The sequence below is a fragment of the Protopterus annectens genome, chromosome 2.part0 (genome assembly GCF_019279795.1).
Source record: "Protopterus annectens isolate FY-2018-M chromosome 2.part0, PAN1.0, whole genome shotgun sequence".
Lineage (NCBI taxonomy): Eukaryota > Metazoa > Chordata > Ceratodontiformes > Protopteridae > Protopterus > Protopterus annectens.
In genome coordinates this window covers 74,586,831-74,607,322 of record NC_056728.1, presented here as the reverse complement: position 1 = coordinate 74,607,322, position 20,492 = coordinate 74,586,831, and the positions used below count along the sequence as shown (strand labels likewise).

Here is a 20,492-nt window from a genome sequence, read left to right as displayed (position 1 = left end):
TTAACTTTAATTACATAGGTGTACAGTGATATAAAACTGGACTTAAGTTAAAGACAAAAAAAAAAAGTAAAATTTTAGGTGAAGTCACAGGTTATACAAAAGTAAGGATGAGTTGATATGGACAGAAATTTCCCTTAGATCAAAGCTAGAATAAACATAACAGGTACTGATGCATAGGAAAGCTCAATTCATCTGTTACCTGTAAAATAGGTACAGATGGCAAATCACATCAGGTAAATTATTTATTTGGTCATGAATGTGTCCTGTGCTTATAGATTATCTCAGAAACAATTCCATCATGCAAGGCCACATTTGGAAAAATATTTCTTTTTTGTAGGAAATGTCCCCAGAGAGGCACTTGCCCAATCAGTGTGAGACACTAAGGAGTATGCTGAAGAATGAAAAAATTGTTCTATAGAATGCCCCCTGAAACTTACAGCTTAGTTTGTAATGTATTATAAGTTATTTTTGGAACTGTATTCTTTGATATCTTAATGAGATCTACTGTATGGTGTATATGCATTGCCCTAAATTAATTATAAATTGCCCTAATTGATGTACTACAAAAGCAATCCATGTCTCAAAATAGTGCCTTTAGCATTAAAGTTTGTTTTCATTTACATATATCAGGTACATATAAAAATGTAACTTTACTCTGACTAGATGCACTCTAATGTATACAGCCCTGTTTTTTATCCTGAGGCCTCTAAGAGTTCAGCATATTAAGTTGAGTCAGAAACTAATATGTGCTTTGTTTTTTTGTATCAAACTACACACAATGAACTTGAGGAGTTTAACTAAAAACAAAACAAAACAAAAAAAAATAAAAAAATAAAGACCAAATAAGAATGCCAAGTTGGCAACAGTCACTGCTTTTTAATAATAATTTGTGCTTTTTCCCACTTAAGATATTTGGACTTCAGTCTACAATTCCTTTTCATAAGCACTTTAAATATAGCAATAAAAATCATGTGGTCTTACAAAATATCATGTAATCACACATTACAAAGACAATGAAAGGCAATCTGTTGTTAAAAAAAGATATTATTATTATTATTATTATTATTTGCTTTTGAGAAGGAATCAATAAATGTTAGGGAGAGCTCACAGGAGACCAGGCTGGGGTACAGGGATCTTGTGTGGCAGCTATAAATTAATGCTCCATAGCACCTTGGTTTTAAATATAATAGAGAATTAATTTGTGCAGGAACAGACACAAGAAAAACATGACCTAATGTTACAGCTACTAAACATACTGACAGACAGCATGATGATAAAATAAATAAGGGTGACAACTATGAAGCATACATGTGGGTCATAGTCTAATGTCACAAAGAGTGAAGTTAGGCTCAGGGATGTTCAGAGTAGCAGTGCAAATGCCAAAGCCAGAACATAAACAGGCATTAATGAGATTTTTAGAAATTATACAATATCTGTTAAATTTATACATAACATGGCTGAGGAAACCACCCTTTTTGGAATGAGTAAGATGTAGTTTTGAAATGGTGCTATGAAAAAGAACATACATTTGAAATCCTCAAATTAAGTGTTGCCTCAAATAATTAAGTGCTGTCTCCTCTTACACTCAGTCATTAACTTTCTTCATAGAGCAGAGCCTGTAGTCACTATATCTGACCTTGATACATGCATACATAAAAATATTTCAAGCACAGGCATTAATGTCCTTCTAGCCTGCAATATGCCAGAACATATGTTTCCATAATAAGTGTCCAGGGTGTTCTAAAAAATATCTAAACTAGTACTTGCTTTAACGTAATTTGGTAGTCTATTCTATGCATCAGTTATTCTGTCAGAGAACCAATCAGTACACTTCCCATTCCTATAGAATCGTCTACATCGGTTATCTGATGATTCTCTAGTACTTTTTGATAACCTGAAACATTCCCAGATGTAGTTGTCTTTAAATGTCCCATATACTTGAATAAAATCTCCTCTTAGTTATCTATAAGAAACACTGTACCAGTTCAGATATTTTAGTCTTTCATAGTAACTTACATTTTTCACATCCAAGGTTGCCCTTGGTATATTCCCTCTGTACTCTTTCCAGTTTACTCATGCTTGTTTTCTTATAAGGTTTCCATATTTTTGTTCCATACTCAAGTTTGCGTCTAATATAACTAACAAACAATGACTTCATCTGATTTCCTAGACTTTATAGATCTTTTTATACAACCTATAGTTCTATATCATTAACCAATTGGTTTATATGATTAGAAAAACTCAAAGCTGGATCTACCCATATACCCAGGTCCTTAAATTAATCTACAGTTTCAATCACTGTGTGCTGCATTAAATATTCACCTTTCAATTTATGTCTCCCAAATCTCATATGCCTTACTTTTTCATGTATTTATCAGCATATTATTCTCCCATGCCCAAGTAGTCAATTTAGTCAAGTTCTTTTGCAGGCATAATTTATCTGTAACACATGTAATCAGTTTATTCAATTTCAAGTCGTCTGCATATACACTGTAGAACACCTCAGATGAAAAAGTTAGGTCCAAAAGATACAATCTGAACAAGTAAGGGCCTAGGACAGAGACCTGGGGGACACCCTGACTATAACCAGGGATTTCACCTGTCCAGTTGCTGTATGATACTTGTCATGTCCTATTTGTAAGCCATGCAGCTATCCACCTTATCAATACTACATTGTTACCTAGCTGTTCTAATTTGTTGATCAGTGCTTTGTATATGACCCTGTCAGATGTTGAACTTAAATCTATATAAATTACATCACAGCACAATTTTTCATTCATAGCTTATAGAACATCATGTTACAAGTGGTAATAGATCTATTTTCAACAATGCATGCTGATAAATGGTTTCAAGTCCCAACCTATCCAGTTTGGATATTGCAGGAGCTGTTCCACAAGTCCCTAACTCCTAGAAGCTCCTACAAGTGTACTGAGAAATTTGTCATTGTATAGTCACTACATCTGACCTCACTATTGCAGGAGCTCTGCCACAAGGCCATACTACTACAAGTTTACTGAAAATGTTGTCATTGCATAATAGCCTGCAGTCACTAAATCTAACCTTGATACTGCAGGAGCTCTGTCACAAGACCTTATTCCTACAAGTTTACTGAGAGTTTTGTCATTGTATAATGTAAGGAAATGCATCATGATGAACCTTGCTATGTATTAACTTTAATTAGTTAAATTCAAACCTACTCTGTCATTGAAAGTCTTTGTGAAATAGACCTTGCACTCTGAGGACCTCTTACTAAGTTGGCTACTGACCTCTTTTTCTTGACCAGTAGATTTTACTGCATATACCAGTTATTTAGCCCAAGGAAATGACAGAAAACCTGCTTCACTTCACATCTCTTTATTAATTGCTTTGTACTGGCTATAAATTGATTCCTGTCAGTTGTAAGTTGACCCGAGGGTAGGAAGCCCACTACGCTCAGCCTTTCTACTCTTGATTTCGCTTCACTGCTTTACCCTACCTCCAGTTCCCATCCACCCTTTCTTACCCTACTATTATACTTCATACACGCACATTTCACCTATGACTATTATTCAAAAACCCTCCCCAAATAACCTTACTACTTCTATACATATACTTCTGTTTCTTGTTTCCTACTTCCCTATCTCCATTTCGTTTTTAGCCCCACTCCCAACTATCTTTCTCTCCCCCATGCTGCTTTGCACTATATCCAGTCATAATAACAACCGTTCCTAATAGTACCAATCTATTCCACAGTGTATCTTTTACTTTTCCAAAATAAACACTCATTTCTTCTTATTTTTGACTGCATCATTATATTCTAGCCTTTCATACCACTCTTTCCTTACATTCCAGAGAAGATACCAAAAAACCCAACACTCTTCTTTGAAAGAAAATACTTTTCTCCTTACCGATCCTCCACCAGCTTTCAGAATCCACCATCATTAAATCTCTTACTTCCCTGCAACTTCTTGCTTTCTTCTTCATTGCTACTTCCTCACTACCTGGCATCTATGAAATATTGATTCCTGTACTTAATTATGCTACCTATCTGCAGCTTATCTTCTATTCTTGTCTTCCTACTGTGCCACCTGTCATCCTACCATGACTGAATAATATTTCACAGCATCTCTCTCTGTCCCAACCATCTATCCATACTTGTCCTTTACACTCTCCACACAATGCATCAAGCCTGTTTAATATTGCCTCTCACCTTTATTCCAAATATAGACTTATTAACTGAACTTCAGTTCAAACAAAAAGAAAATTAAGTGCAAGAATCTTTTCCAAGCAAGTATGCATAATTCCCTATTGTAGTAAAATATTTCTAGGAGGAGATATACACCTTAATTCTGGCCCCACCTATCACAATGAATGCAAAGATAATTCTCTCCCACACACTTCTCTAACCCCATAACAGCTAGTACCCAACTATGGTGATATAATTTTTGCTGCAATAAATGTAAGAAGCATAAGAAAGAATGACAAAAATATAAAATACCTTACTATCTAGAAAACTTCAGAATGCTTCACAATTGTACTAAAAAGCAAATAAATAATGACAAAAAACTATACTATAATAACTTTTAGAATAATACTAAACACAACTGTAAAATATTTTGGACATCCATTAACGAAATATAAACTCCCAGCCAAAAATTCAACCCAGACCCCTCTCCAGATAACTTACCACTTGAAACTGCAATACCGTTTAACTCTTGTTTTATAGAGAGTATAGCATCTCAAACCTAGGATTCCTCAATGTCTAATCTCACCCCTGCCCAGCAGCCAGATATCAATACATCCACTTTCACCTTCAAACCTGTGCCTACATCCTATATAAAACTACTTTCAAACTTAAACTGTGCTCTTCTTCAGCTGATGACCTTTCAAGCGAACACTTAAAGTATCAGCCAATAGCACTGCCTATCCTGTCTCAGTCCTTATAAATACATCAGTCCAGGAATCCCACATTACCTCTCTCTGGAAAAAAAATCACACACTATCCCTCTGCACAAAGGAAGAAAATTATTAGACATTAATAACTTTAGACCTATAGCAATCTTATAGCCCCTCGCCAAAATACTTGAAAATGTATTCAGAAACAATTGCTAGACTATCTGTTGCAGGAAGATCTCCTATCCCCTACATAACATGTTTCATGTCCTTCCCATAATGCTAGCATTGCCTTCTAATCTATATAGATACTGTCAATAAAGCTAGAGATAAACTAGTCTCCTCCTTATTTCTAGACTTGTCTAAAGCCTTTAACACTGTTTGTCACAACAATCTTCTGCTTCAAATGTCCTCACTAGGTCTCTGTGTGGTTCAAAAGCTACCTGTCCAATAGGTATCAGTCAGTAAAATGGCACTCCTCGCTCTCTTGTAAACTCATGGTCACAACCGATGTACCACAAGGCTCTGTCCTTGATCCGCTCCTCTTTAACATTCACCAACACCCTCTATACATCCACACAACAGGCCACCCTAATACAATACAATGATGATTCCACTCTCATTTGCACAATTGACAACATGGTGCACCTCCAGAAAATTACTCCGGAAGCTTTAACAGTACTGAAGTATGGCTTTGTAACTCACAGCTCATGCTCAACCCAAAAAAGACTAAGCTCGTACTTTTTCCCCCAAAATCCCTCTCTCATGAAAAAACTAAATTTGAAGTCCTCTTTCTTGATGATGCAACCATTGAAGTTACTTCTCACAGCAAACTGTTACAGGTGATAGTGGATGATGATCTTACATTTAACCTGTATATTCAAAAGTGGGTAAGAAAAACTAGGGATGCTTTACAGAACCAAAAACGTTCTTACCAGCGCAACTAAAACTACACTTTAGCACCACACAAGGAAAGAAGCCAGTGATTACCTTAATATTTTATTAAAATTCCAGTCCAGTAGTTGATCCACACAATGTAGTCCCACAATACAGGTAAAATAAGCACACACTGGATCCAATAAAATCTGGTTAGCAGCAAACACAAAGCATAAAATGTAGACTCCTCTAGTGCCTCGGCTCTTCAGCCTTTACAGAGTATATCCCTACTTCACATATTCTGTCTTTAAATAGTATAATTGCAAACAATTAACCAATCACAGACTTAAATTAATTAGAGAAAACATTTCCAATGACATTCTTGATTCATTCCATATGGAATTAAAGTATTAAATTTCAAAATTAAAATAGATTCTAACTTCCAAAGTTGTCTTTTAATATCAAAATCATACATTTTTTATACTTGCCCCAGAATTGTAGCTTGTAAACCTTGTATATTTCCACTGTGAAATTCTTTAAAATGTAATGCAACAGGACTTTCTTCTTTACCCTTCTTAACATCTCTAATATGTTCCTTCAATCTTTGTTTGAAACTTCTTTCACTTTCCCCTATGTATACCTTACCACAGGACATTTCAAACCATAAACTATACCAGTACTGTTAGAGTGTTGCTGAGTTAAGTGACTTTGCACAGAGTCAAACCCTGAGCCTTCATTATTAGCAAGCAAGTTCCTTAAACCTCAGAAAACAACTGCCAGATCTCCTTTATTTTAATTATTTTTTGTTTTGTTTTCGTAAATCATTGTGCAGGTGATTCCACTCTGATTTGTACATCTGACAACATGGTACACCTCCAAAATATTACTCAGGAAACTTTAATAGCCACTGAAACATGGCTTCATAACTCACAACACAAGCTCAAGCCAAAAAAAGACCAAACTATTATTTTTTCCCCAAATCCCTCTCATGAAAAAAACAGATTTAAAGTCCTCTCTCTTGATAAATTAACCATTGAAGTCACTTCTCATAGCAAATTATTAGGGGTGATAATGTATGATAAGCTTACGATCGACCTGCATATACAAAATTGCATAAGAAAAATGCATCAAAAACTAGGGATGCTTTACAGAGCCAAAAACTTTCTTACTGACATAACTAAAACTACACTTGCCACTGCTTATCTCCTCCCCAATCTTCTTTATGGCGTTCCCATCCTTACTAACCTCCACACTTCAGAAAAATTAAAACTTGAACAAATGATATAACAAAGTTGCTAAATTTGCAGCAAATGCCTGTTTCAGAACCTACCACTGTATAGCACTAAAAAGCTTAAATTAGTTAGAAACACCTCATCAACTAATATATACACAGCTTCTTACCACCTATAAAATTATCCAGCATCCATCTGCCTGTGCAGCGCTAAAAACATTCTACACAACTATGTTCCCATTTGGTCCATTGAGCATCTACTGGGCATTCTGTACTCGTACAAGGCTGCTAAGGCCTGGAACTTCTTTCCTGTATCCATCAGGTCAATGCCCTCCTTGCCTCCCATCTTTCAAAACCACTGTGAAAGACTTTGTAGCTAAAATCTGACTCTTTTCTTGCTAAAAACCAGGATAAACTATATCCCTAAATGAGAAGTACCTTTTCATTCCTTATAACTCCTTACTCTCCCTTCTTCACTTACTTCCTTTCTTCTATCAAATGTTCTTCGCTGACTTTCTCCCAAAAACAAAAGCCAGCACAAGGTGTATAGAGTGTAACTTTATTATAAAGTTATCACAGACAGATCGGTTTCAGCATACATTTCAAGCCTTCCTCAGTGTAACCAGAACAAAGCATCCACACTCCTTATATACCCTCCCATCCATAAAAAAGAAATACCCATTTGCTGCTCACAAAACTTCATTTAGCCCAGGAGAAATTAAAGCACCTAGCTTTATAATCCATCTTTTTTCTTCATTATTTAATATGTTGTGCTAGCCAGTTTTATGTGTTCTGTCCCCCTTGATAATATCAATGATAGTGAATCTAAATGATACTGAAGGGTGAGTAACCACATGTTTATATAATGCATTTGTGTACTTCTTCAATTTGATGTCACTTAGATGCTGACTGATCCTAAACTTCACAGGCCTGGACGTTTGGCCCACATAAAAGGCCAAACATGAACAAGTAGCTAAATATATTACCCAGTCCGATGAACAATTAGCAAAAAATTTGATGTCATAAACCTGACTGGTAAACATTTTGGTATGATTTAGTCTGTTACAGGGAACACAATGACCACAACTGTAACAACCCTGAAGTGCATCACCCATAAGAGTTGACTGTATGTTGGGAGCAACCACCCGGGTTGCCAACTTGTAACGATTAAAGTGGGATAATAATGTCCTACCCCTCCTAAATCCAAATCTACATCTGTCCTGAAAGATGTTCCAATTTTGTTGTATAACATCACAGAAAATGCCTGTGTTGCGCCCATATGTAGTAATTAATCTAATGGGGGAAATCTCATTAACCTTACGTTTATATTCTAACAATTCCTTTCTGGCCATACCACTGACCTCCCTGCAGGCCATGGTAATCACACCTGGTTTGTATCCCCGTTCCTTAAATCTCCTGACCATGTCCATTTTGTGATGTTCATATTTGTCATTGCCAAAACAGATGCTTTTAATTCTCTTAAACTGAGACTTGGGTATATTCTGAATGACATGGCGGATGATGGCTAGATGCATGTAGGAGGGAATTGTATTCAGAAAACTTGTGAAATACCTGTGTTTCCAAGGTACCATCCACATTTTTGGTAATTAAAACATCCAAAAACGTGATTTGATTTAGATCATGCGTACAGGTGAATTCAATCCCCATTTATGTTCATTCAGGTATTCCACAAATTCTCAAAGATATTCTAAATCCCCCTTCCAAATAAGCCAACAATCATCCAGGTAACGTTGCCAGATGTCCATTTCTGGCAAAAACAGATTATGTGAGGGGTCATATATAATATATTGTTCTACATATGCCATGAATAAATCGGCATAAATGGGGGCAAAAGATGCCCCCATTGTCGTACCTCTGGTTTGCCAAAAGCATCTGTTCTGGTAGTAAAAAACATTTTTAGTCAAGACATGTTCTGTCATGAGAAGTAACAAAGTGTTAAAGCCTGGAGGATATATTTCCGCCACACCCAACCAATACTCTATGGCCATGAGGCCAGCCCAATATGGAATGCTTGTATACAGGGAGGTCACATCCAGAGTACAGAAATACCAATGGGGTTCAATCTGGGCATCTGTTAATATTTGTAAAGATTCTGTAGTATCCCGTATTCTCGGTCTCACCAAGGGCAACAAGGGTTTTAAATATTGTGTAAGAAAGATTGCCAAGGGTTCTGTTAATGATTCCCTCCTGTAAACAATGGGTCTTTCCAGGGGGTTGGTTAATGATTTATGGATCTTGGGAAGCAAATATAAATTTTGCCTTTTGGGACTGGCAACCGTAAGATGTTTAGCAGTGTTCTTAGATATGATCCCTTCATCCACAGCCAACTTAAGAAAGTCATCAATCTGACGTTTAAAAGTATTAGTGGGATTCAATGGCATAACCATATAAAACATATGGTTGTACAATTGTCTAAAGACTTCATTATTATAAGTATCAAAATCCATCACCACAATAGCACCCCCTTTATCAGCCGGTACAATCACAATACTAGTATTGGACTTGAGTTCCATGAGTGCCCTTTGTTGAGTCCTTGAGAGATTATGTGATTTAATCCGGGTTTCTCCATGGTAAGTGTGTAAATCTTTGAGAGCACTGTGTAGAAATAATTGTACCACCAGATGCATAGGTGGCACAAAATTCGATCTCTGAAAATAAAAAACATGATCAGTAGTTTAAGTTTCATTATTAGCATCAAAAAATAATTTCAAATTCAATGTTCTCCCAAAGGAATATAAATCCGGCACAAAATCATTTTCTGTCACAAAGAAAGCCGGTACAAGAGTTAGGCCTGTATTGAGTAAATCCAGTTGTTCAGGAGTGAGGGGCTGAGAAGAAATATTGAGGACATTATTAGTTCCTATTTGTTGCTCATGATTTGGAGCAAAGTCTCCACGTTTGTTATGTTTCTTGTGTTTACGTCCCTCCCTGTGTTTGGGTTTCCTAAAGGGAAATCTGTACTAGTATTATTACGTTTTGGTGTGGGTGAGGTTATCCCCGGTGCTACTTCTGAATCTGTATAAGAGGAAGACTCATCCCCTGATGTACCCATAGATGAACAACAGGTTTTCCTTAATATAGATCTTGGACGTTTTCTTTTATTGGACTTAAACCCAACATTCGAAAATTTTACACTTTTAAATGGGCCAAATGGTCTCCCTTTTTCATAATCCGTAAGATCCCAGTTGAATTTATGCACCTTGCATTCCTTAAGCTGTTTTTCTAGGGCTAATAAATCATGTGCTAATTGTTGTAAACATGTTGAATAATTCTTATGGCCCTCAAATTGTTTGGATTGTTCACACAACTTAGTAACTTCCAATATACCAGCATCTATGCACCGGTCATGATATGAAGCTAAGGCCTGTACAAACCCCATTGATGCTTTTTGTTGTATGCCTTCCCATTCTTTTTGCAGTTCCTCATCAATGTTATTGACCAGTGGTTGGATCCTCAACCGTAATCCCCTGGGACTGATGTTCTTGGACAAATAGGCTTTAAATAAACATAAATGCCAAACATTGGCTCTTGTTTTTCATACTTCTAGACAACTGATTAAACAAGTCTTGACAATCAAACTCCAATGGTACATGCTCATTCCCTTCTGAACCCATAATGGGAGTCCTAACACCAAAAATGCCTAAATCATCTCTGTCCGAGGATATACCCCTGAGTAGTTGATTGAGGTCCATCCTAACAAGCAAATCTAATCTTATATTTGATAATAAAAGTAAAGAAAAGGGTATCAACCCCCTGGTAAAATGAAGTAGATACTCTACCAATAGTAATAAAGGACCAACTTTAGAAATCAATACGGAGCCTAGAGCACTATAGTAGCTCCCACCAAATTGGGCATTCCATATGAGGTGGTGCTATGTTACTCATATGTTCGGGTCCCTCGACAAAAATAGCTCATACCATCTATAAGCAAGGATATCCACATGGTAGTGCTATGTCGGGAATACAATGTTCAAGACCAAACTATATTTATTTCACAGGGTATTCTCATTAAAAATACTCACAAATATCCTGCATATCATCAGACTGTGATCCAATACAAAAATTGGGTGAACCTGAAAACACAACTACCCATAAGAGTATAATCCCCCATAAGAAAATATATATAAAGGCTCCAAATTACAGGAAAGGAGGGATATAATATATACATAAGAATCAATATATCAGGATTTGAAAAACAGTTAGCTGCCTATATATCAGAGAACACATAGAGGAGGAAAAATATAAACAGTTATAAAGTATAGTCTTGACCTAATTTACATAAAGGGAAGTGTGATATCTATGTGAAAAATACATCCACCATCCTAATCCTTCACCAAAATTATCATACTGAAATAATGATATACCCAATTAATTAATAAATTGGACTCAAAAAGCAGAAAAATAAGGACCTATATTATATATAGAGGCATGAACCATGCTAGACTCAGTCTTATAAACCAAAGCTATAATCTGTTCCCTGTATGTATGATGTTAGTTGTAACCTATCCATTCATATAAAGCAAACTCCATATGTTAAGGATACAGATGCTAAGGTTAAATGACTGTGTCAACCACCAAGGTGTAACCCACCATGCCAGTCGACACAACAATAACCAAAAAATGGCCCTAAAAGTAACAACCACAATATTCAATATGTATCATAATTGAAACACCATAATATGGTTCACAATAGGTTGGTTTTCTAGGTACAAGAAATATTAATCCCAATGTCCTATTGATTTTACCCGTTGCCTGTATTCTTAGACAATGGCTGGTTTAAACTAAAAACCAAAATTACACTCCATGAAATATGTACAAGACATCAGTAGAGGGCACACCATTAAATATTTGTTGAAAATATTGTAAAGATACACATAAAGTACCCCTGTTATTAGAAAAGGCATCAAACACTCTTGGCCAAGTTCACTGTTCAGATAAATGTCCAACAACAAAATTATAATTCTCTAATTTAGCCTCTAAGCATACATAAATCCCAATGGTGTAGTATACTGGAATGAAAATGATTAATAAAAATCCCTTAGTTGTAATAATATGACTGGTAATAAAAAACAAATGGCAACATAAGTTCAACAGTCTAATTGTTTGCATTCCCCAAACCAGGTTCAAAAGGCAGCCGACAGGCAGGAAGTTATTTAAGCACGATTAAACCACAGTACATCAAGTCAAAACCAAAAGTCTTCTTATGGATATAAATCCACCAAATGAATCACCACATTGATATTTCGTGCCCCAGTATGGCCTTTCCCTCATAAAGAGAGTCTGTTGTTGCTCCCAACATTCGTCGTGAAATAATCACTCTAAATATACCATAAGCCTGTTTTTTTCTCACTTCATATTGCATTTCCTGTTTGTATTAGACCAATTTACCTTTGATTTCTCTATAATCTCTCTAAAATGTCTCTAAATATTAAATGATTGCTACATAACTTGTACTGATACTTAACCAATGTTTTTATATTATGTCTAATTTGTTATAATTGTTTAAACTAGAGATTTTTTGATTTATTGAAGACTGTAAACTATGTTTTGTAATAATTTGGAGCTTTTCTCCCTGGGCCTTCTCTGAAAATGGGCGTCTACCCAGTCAGACTTTCCGGAAATCAAATGTGAATAAATAAATAAATAAATAACAGAAGTACTTTTGTTGGACTGGTATGATGCTCATAAGTCTGTTGTGGTCCAAGATGGTACAAATCAGAATGCTAAAGGAACAGTGATGTTAGAGGGGAAATACATCAGCTGCCTGTAGGGCAGAAGCATTTATAAATGCACAGAAAAGACATGCTGAAACAGAGTAAAACTGTTAACAGTAATGTATGGACAAGAGAAACTGTATGCATATTTTTGAGGTCGAAGCACAATAGAAGCAGATCACCGGTGCTTTCAAGGCATACACAGAAAGTCTGTGTACAAGGCACCGTGGAGATTGTAGAGAGTGCTGCTTAATCCACAGCACAATGAAATGCAGCACTGCACCATCTTATACAGGGACTTGCGTGTTTAATTGCAATAAATGGCGACTCTGCCCAAAGTACCTACTGCATCATGAAGTATGTTTTTATGCTGTGCATGTACTCTTCACTTCTAAAGACTAGCAGCTGTCCATTCTTAAGTGCATTACTTATTGTCAATCAGGGGGCAAGAGCAGCAGAGCAGACACGTAATGCACAAGAAATGGCAAAACAAACAGTTAATGCACAAGAAATGGCAAAACAAACAGTTAATGCACAGGAAATAGCAAAGCAGAGCATTAATGCACAAGAAATAGCAAAACAAACAGCTAAAGCACAATAAATTGATTGACACAAATGTCTGGTGCTAAGACTTAATTTAAATCTTCATTGAGCGTGTGAGTTCATTGTTTAATGTTCTGTTGCATAAAGGACTGTTGATAAGATAATTATTGTAGACAAGACTTTATCTCTGTAAACCATATTATTCCTGATTCATATTTTTTTCATTAAACTCAGGGTAGGCAGTATAATATTGATCTTTTTAAATACAAATTTTCCTTAAATCATTAGCATCATAACACATTATTGTTCAGCTACTTTTTTAGTGTTGAAAGTAAATAACACACTGATCATACATTGGGGGTTTTCCCTTCATAAAAACTTACTTACCTTTTACACTTAATACAGCCGAATCCCTTACACCATAAGCAACAAAGATAATTTCTCCTCTATGTTCCTCAATCTGAACATTTCGAATGAGCAGGGAATGATGTGTCCTTGAATGTTTGATGGCATGTTTCTTGTCTTCCTGAAGCTGAACACCATTTAAAAACCATGTACCCATCACAGATGCCGATAGCTCAATGGTGAACTGAATATCTTCTCCTTCTGTTACTTGGGTATCCTTTAGCGGAGTCAGAATTCGAGCCACTGGAACTGCAACAGAAAATAGTACACTAATACTTGTATGCGCTAACCAAACAGGTATGAAGAGCTATTGTCAGGGTGCAATAGTTGTCACTGAATCAGTTATAGTTTCCTAAAGATTAAAAAAAAGCCTAATAAATATAATATCGCTTGTGCTTCCATGGATAATTAACTGCATACTAAATATTTGTACTTATTTTGAGAAAGTTACTTGTTTCCTCAAATTAAACAAGAAATCTCAGGAGTCATTCTCATGCATGTGATTTCAAATAGGAACATGACATTGAAGATATATTGTTCTTTGTTGCATTTGACATCTGAATAAGTCTGCATTACATTTTATATATATATAAATACATTTGTGTGTGTGTGTGCGTGTGTGTGTGTGTGTGTGTGTGTGTGTGTGTGTGTGTGTGTGTGTGTGTATGCATACATATATATATATATATATATATATATATATATATATATAAAGAGAGAGAGAGAGAGAGAGAGAAAGGGGGAGAGAATTGTAATTGGCAATGTCTATACCATTCCACAATATGCATAATCATCCACAGCTGTTATAAGGCAGTCTTTCTATACAGAAAAAATATGAATAAAAATCTGTATCTATATCTTTCCATATGTGCACACACACACACACACACACACACACACACACACACACACACACACACACACACACCCGCATGTATAGCACACATGAGTACACAGGAATGCTGGCTGTGACATCTCCCATAGGAACAATAATGCATCCCAAACTATTTTTGGAGTTTCTTTTTCTAAAATGAATGCTTAAAATGAATGTGCATAACAGAAAAAGGATAAATATGAAAACTGGTCAGCACACAAACACCTTTGCAATGGTTTAAGTGTTGACATTGCAGTTGTGACTTATGATTTTATACTTGGCAAATAACCAAATTTTATACATATTTTTTTTCATATGAGACTAGTGGCCATATCTTGATAACATAGCAAATGGAGACCTGTAATGTCAGCATGAATTATATGTTTAGATATTATCTTCCTAGGATATTGACAAAAATATGAAAGATATCACATTTCTCATATTGCCAGCTGTTATAGCTTTGCAACTGCACTAGGTTGTGATCATATGTCAGTAGACAATTTAATCACACTGATATCATCCTCAAAATGAAGCATTATCATTCATCTTCCCAATGCTCCTTTCTAGAGCTGTAGATAAAAGTTTGAAAAATAATAATTTCATATCTGAAATGTACAGAAATCAGAATATCTCTGCAGCTGCATGTCACATACATATATAAAATACATATACATATGTGCTCAATTTACCCAGACTAATAACAGCTTCAAAATGAAACATCACCTATCATGTTGACTTGCCCCCTATAGAGATATTGACACAAGTATGAAAAAAAATCATAATTTAATACCTGAAACATACACAAAATGTTTTTTTTTTAGCAGGTGAATATTTCAAAAGTCATGGTCAGCTCAAGTTGTCTAGGTTGATAACACCTTCAGAATGACAAATCACTCCTCATGTTGCCCTGTTCTCTTACAGCAGTATTGACAAAAATATGGAAAATCATCATTTTCACTTCAGAAGTATAAACCTTTATATTTCTGTATGTCTGTTAGAGGTCTTGCACTGAAGCCGAATCACATGGACTGATACAGACATCCTTATGGTGTCTCATCCATTATGTTGCCCTGCTCTTTTACTAAGATATTGACAAAATATAAAAGTAAATATTTTCATATCTTAAATGTCAATAAACCACTATATTCTACTGGCATATTAGTTAGCAGTGATATATGTGAGCAACTTGGTCAAATTGATGGTGGCTTCAACCTGAGAACTCACCCTCAATGATGTCATGTTAGATATTCACACAATGTTATGATCTGAGACATAACCAAGCCATTACCTCTGCAAGTGTGCTATATAGAATTCATTGGTTGGGCCCAATTTATTTAGACTAACACCAGCTCAAAAATGACTTACTGCACATTGTATTCCCATGCTTCAGCACAGAGATATTGAAATAAACATGAAAACATGAAAAATATAATCATACCCATATCTGAAACATAAACAACCATAAGCAAACTATTGTATCTTAGAAAGTGCACTGCACAGTGGTCACATATTGGGACCACTATGTTCAGATTGATTCCATGGTCATTTAAGGATGTATGAACAAATATGAAAAAGATATTTCAAACAAAACAACTATGGTCAGTCTTAACTGAGGCTAAATGGCTTCCCATAAGTGAAATATGCACACTCCTCCTCACCTGCCTAATCCAGGAAACTCTTATGCCAAGACTTATTCATTTTTAACAGCAGCTGACTGTCTCAGAGAAACAGTATCGTATAACCTTAGATCACAGTCCTTTACACCCCATTTCCAAATCTCCTCTCCACCTACCACAGCTTCACAATAATGGTGTTTCATATATGGTAAACATTCCCATTCTTAAGAGACATCGCCTCCTCCTGCAGTTTTAGACATCAGTTCAAGAAATGTTTACGCACAAAAGCTATTTGTAAATGCTTTTCTGCACAAGGCATTTCTTAATTCCAGTACATCCAAGTAAGATTCCTCTCTCTCACCTCCCTCTATCCTATACCCTCCTTCACACCATCTCTCTATCTCACTTTCCCCCAATTCCCACCATCACAGCCCCTGTCCCTCTGTTATACTTCATTCACTGATCTACCTTTCTTTCACCATGCACCTTATCATCCTTTCAGTCGGTATAGTCACAATTAACCTACAACAACAGAATTGTGTATAACTTTATTTTGGATAAATTCTATTTTTTTAGATACATACATATATACATATAAATATTTCAAGCACAGGCATTAATTCCCTTGTAGCTTGCCAATATACCAAAACACTTTTTTCCATAATATGTGTCCAGGCTGATCTTAAAAATATCTAAACTAGTACTTACTTTAATGTAATTTGGTAGTCTGTTCCATGCATCAGCTACTCTCTCAGAAAACCAATTATTACACTTTTCATTCATATAGAATCTTCTACATAGGTTCTCTGATCTCCTCTTAGATACCTGTAAGATACACTGTACACGTTCAGATATGTTAGTCTTTCATGATAATTTAAATTTTCACATCCATTGTTGCACTTGGTATATTCCCTCTGTACCCTTTCCAGTTTGCCCATGCTTGTTTTCTTATAGGGTTTCTGTATTGTTGTTCCATATTCAAGCTTGGGTATAATGTAACTAACAAACAATGACTTCATCTTTTTTTATTTCCTAGGCTTTATAAATCTTTTTATACAACCTATAGTTCTATAACTATCATTAACAAATTGGTTGATATTAGAAAAAAAATCATAGATGAATCTACCCATATACCCAGGTCCTTAAATGAGTCTACAGTTTCAATCACTCTGTGCTGTATAAAATATTTACCCCCTCAATTTATGTCTTCCAAATTTCATATGCTTAATTTTTGATGTATTTTTCAGCATATTATTCTCCTCCGCCCAAATGGTCAATTTAGTCAAGTTCTTTTGCAGACATGCCTTATCTGTAACACATGCAATCAATTTACCCAATTTCAGGTCATCTGATTATATAGACTATAGAACACCTCAGATGAAAACGTTAGGTCTCAAAGATACAATGTAAACATGTAAAGGCCTAGGACTGAGCCCTGTAGGACACCCTGACTGTAACCAAGGATTTCATCTGTCCATTTGCTGTATGATACTTGCCATGTTCTATTTGTAAGCCATACAGTTATCCATCTTATCATGAGTGCATCAATGCCTAGTTGTACTAATTTATTGATCCATGTTTTGTGTATGATCCTATCAAATGCTGAAGTTAAATCTTTATAAATTACATCACAGCACAATTTTTCATTCAGAGCTGTTATTATATTGTTATAGAACATCATGTTACAGGTGGTAATAGATCTATTTTCAACATATGCATGCTGATATATGGTCTCAAGTCCCAACCTATCCAGTTCTGACAATAACTTATTTGATATTACCTTCTCCTCTCCATTATTTTTCCACAATATGAAAGTAGACTTAAGAGTCTGTATGATTCTGGGTTTGTCCTACTCCCCTTTCCCTTAAAGACAGGTTTAATAAGCATGTGTCTCCAATCTTGAGGAATTTCCCCATATTTATATGACTTAGTGAACAATAGATATAATGATACCATAAGTTCTAGCTGAAGTATTCTCAGGTCATTGTTACTAATTCCATCTCCTCCCTGTGCTTTGTTTGGATCCAGTTTGCACAGCTCTTTTTCAATAAAATCTAATTTGATTCCAGTATCTGGGGTTACCTGGATGTCACTAGGACAACTTATCACCACTTTTGTGGAGCCAAACTGTTTTGCATAATATTTTGTAAATATATCTATAATCCATTGTGTCTGAGAATAAATTTTAGAATCTGCACACAGTTTATCAGTTTGTATGTCTTTACTCCATCCACATCTGATGTATCTATAAAAAGGTTTCCTATTATGCTCAATATCTTTATATACATTTTCTTCAATTTTTTCTTGATCTTGTCTCACACTATGATTAATCTGTTTGTCCAGCTTGTTTATTTCAGTTTTCAAAGTTGTAGTTCAACCTCACATCCATTTCTTATATTTTTTGTCTCTTGCCTTAATCAAATATCTTCTTCTTATGGAAATATATTCCCCTGGCGCTCTATGCCTAGATCCTGATGTTAAACATTAGACTTCTATTATAGTGTTATAATTTTTTTTAATGCTGGATATTGTATTAGACAGACTCCCACTATGTTAGGAAAACATATGTGATGATGATATAAAGTTCTTGCCTGCTGGATAGTGTATTACAAACACACTCACTATATTAGACTTAATATTGTATTTCTAGTCTTCATCCATAATGTAAACTACTACTTTATCTACTATTGCCTTGTGCTGACTTTTCCAAAGCCAAGCAGAAATCCAGTGCACTTGGATCAGTACTCTTCCTTGGTCACAAATGATAAATACATTACTTTTTTCATTAAGTAACTATCATAATGTTCAGAAGGTGCAGAGATAGGTAAAATGGAGCCATAAGGAAAGGACAATAAGATGTACTCTGCTGCCATTGGCTCCCCCAAATCATAACCTGTTAATCCAACTCCACTGCACCCTTTTACTATCCACAAGTTCCCCCAGCATCAACAATGGTCCCCCAACCGACAATTCCATTATTTTTTTCTCCCCATCCTGGATTAATCACACCACCCAAATTGCTACTTTTCTGATGATCCATATTGTCTTACTTTTTGGGTTGTTCGTAGACAGTGGACAAACCCTAGACAATCTAATATAATCTTTTCTATAGATACACACACACACAGAATGCTTCCACCCATACATATCTATACATTCAGTGTCAATTAACTGCCTTTTTCATCTACAGTTGATGACCTCCACAGAGTTAACTAGCCAAATCGTGCACACACAGTTTGCCAGCCTTTTTTCTGTTTGTCTCTCTCGCCCTCCCCCCTTACAAGCGAATTATAACTGTTGATCTACCTACCACATGGGTTTTGGATTTGGAAGGAAATTGCAGTTGTTGCTGTCTTTCGGCTTTTCCTGGTTAGGGGTCACCACAGCGGACCTCCGGTCCACTAATGATTGGCAGTAGATTTTCACGAACGCCGAGGTGCCAGCTCGACATTCAACCTTCAACAAAGGCACGCTCATTTATGCATGTCTTTCAAACGCCCATCCAACCGCAATGAGGACATGCTGACTCCACACAGAAGGCACTCCCCGCACTCCAACTGAGAATCAAACGGGAGAACCTCTTGCTGTGAGGCAACAATGCTACCACTGCACCACCGCAGATACTTGGAAGGAAATTGCAGTACTCAGAGAAAATCCACACTAACCCAAAGAAGATATGCAGATAGCAAACTAAAGGCACCCCACCCAAGAATCAAACCAGAGAACTTCTTGCTGTGAGACAAGTATGCCACTCATTGCACCTCTTTGCCACCCTTCATAGTTAAATACAGTCACATTGGAGAAACAAACAGACTCCCCTATGGCAGGTCTTTATAGGAAATTAGCCTTTCTGGATAAAAGACACACTTAGACAGGGGAAGTCACGCAGACACTAAACCAAATCACAGCCAAGAATCCAACCAGGGTTGACAATCATACCCATTGTGCCACCGTGCCAGGAATCAGTTGCTGTTAAATACATCCTGCCTAGACTTCACAAGATATCAGCACTGCATATAATAAATGGCTATTCAACTGTAATGAAAAGTGAAAGAAGTTATAGCCAATTTGTTATTATTAGATATAATGAGGTCACACCACATACAGAAGAATTAAATCACTTTTATTAAAAAACTGTCTACATACCTAGCAGTTCTGCTCACTTTCATTGTCTTACAACTTAGATGTCTGATTGTGATTAGCAATTGGGCACACTAACACATTTCAAATTTGTTACAGAAAACAGTATCTATCTGGAGCAAATGGCAATAATTTTTATCCAGACAGCCCTCATACCTCATGAAATTCCCAGTAATCCTGCAAAGACAGAATAATTGCTT

At 36.0% G+C, this 20,492-nt stretch overlaps 1 protein-coding gene across 2 annotated transcripts in view; it reads right to left on the bottom strand.

Annotated features, from left to right (window-relative positions):
• Nucleotides 1-20,492, bottom strand: part of OBSL1 (obscurin like cytoskeletal adaptor 1) — a 1,518,259-nt gene that overhangs the window by 652,969 nt on the left and 844,798 nt on the right. For both annotated transcript variants that reach the window (XM_044060562.1, XM_044060561.1), the window contains exon 6: nucleotides 13,645-13,911. In XM_044060562.1, coding sequence (XP_043916497.1) covers nucleotides 13,645-13,911 — 267 coding nt within the window. The remainder of the gene's footprint in view (nucleotides 1-13,644; nucleotides 13,912-20,492) is intronic.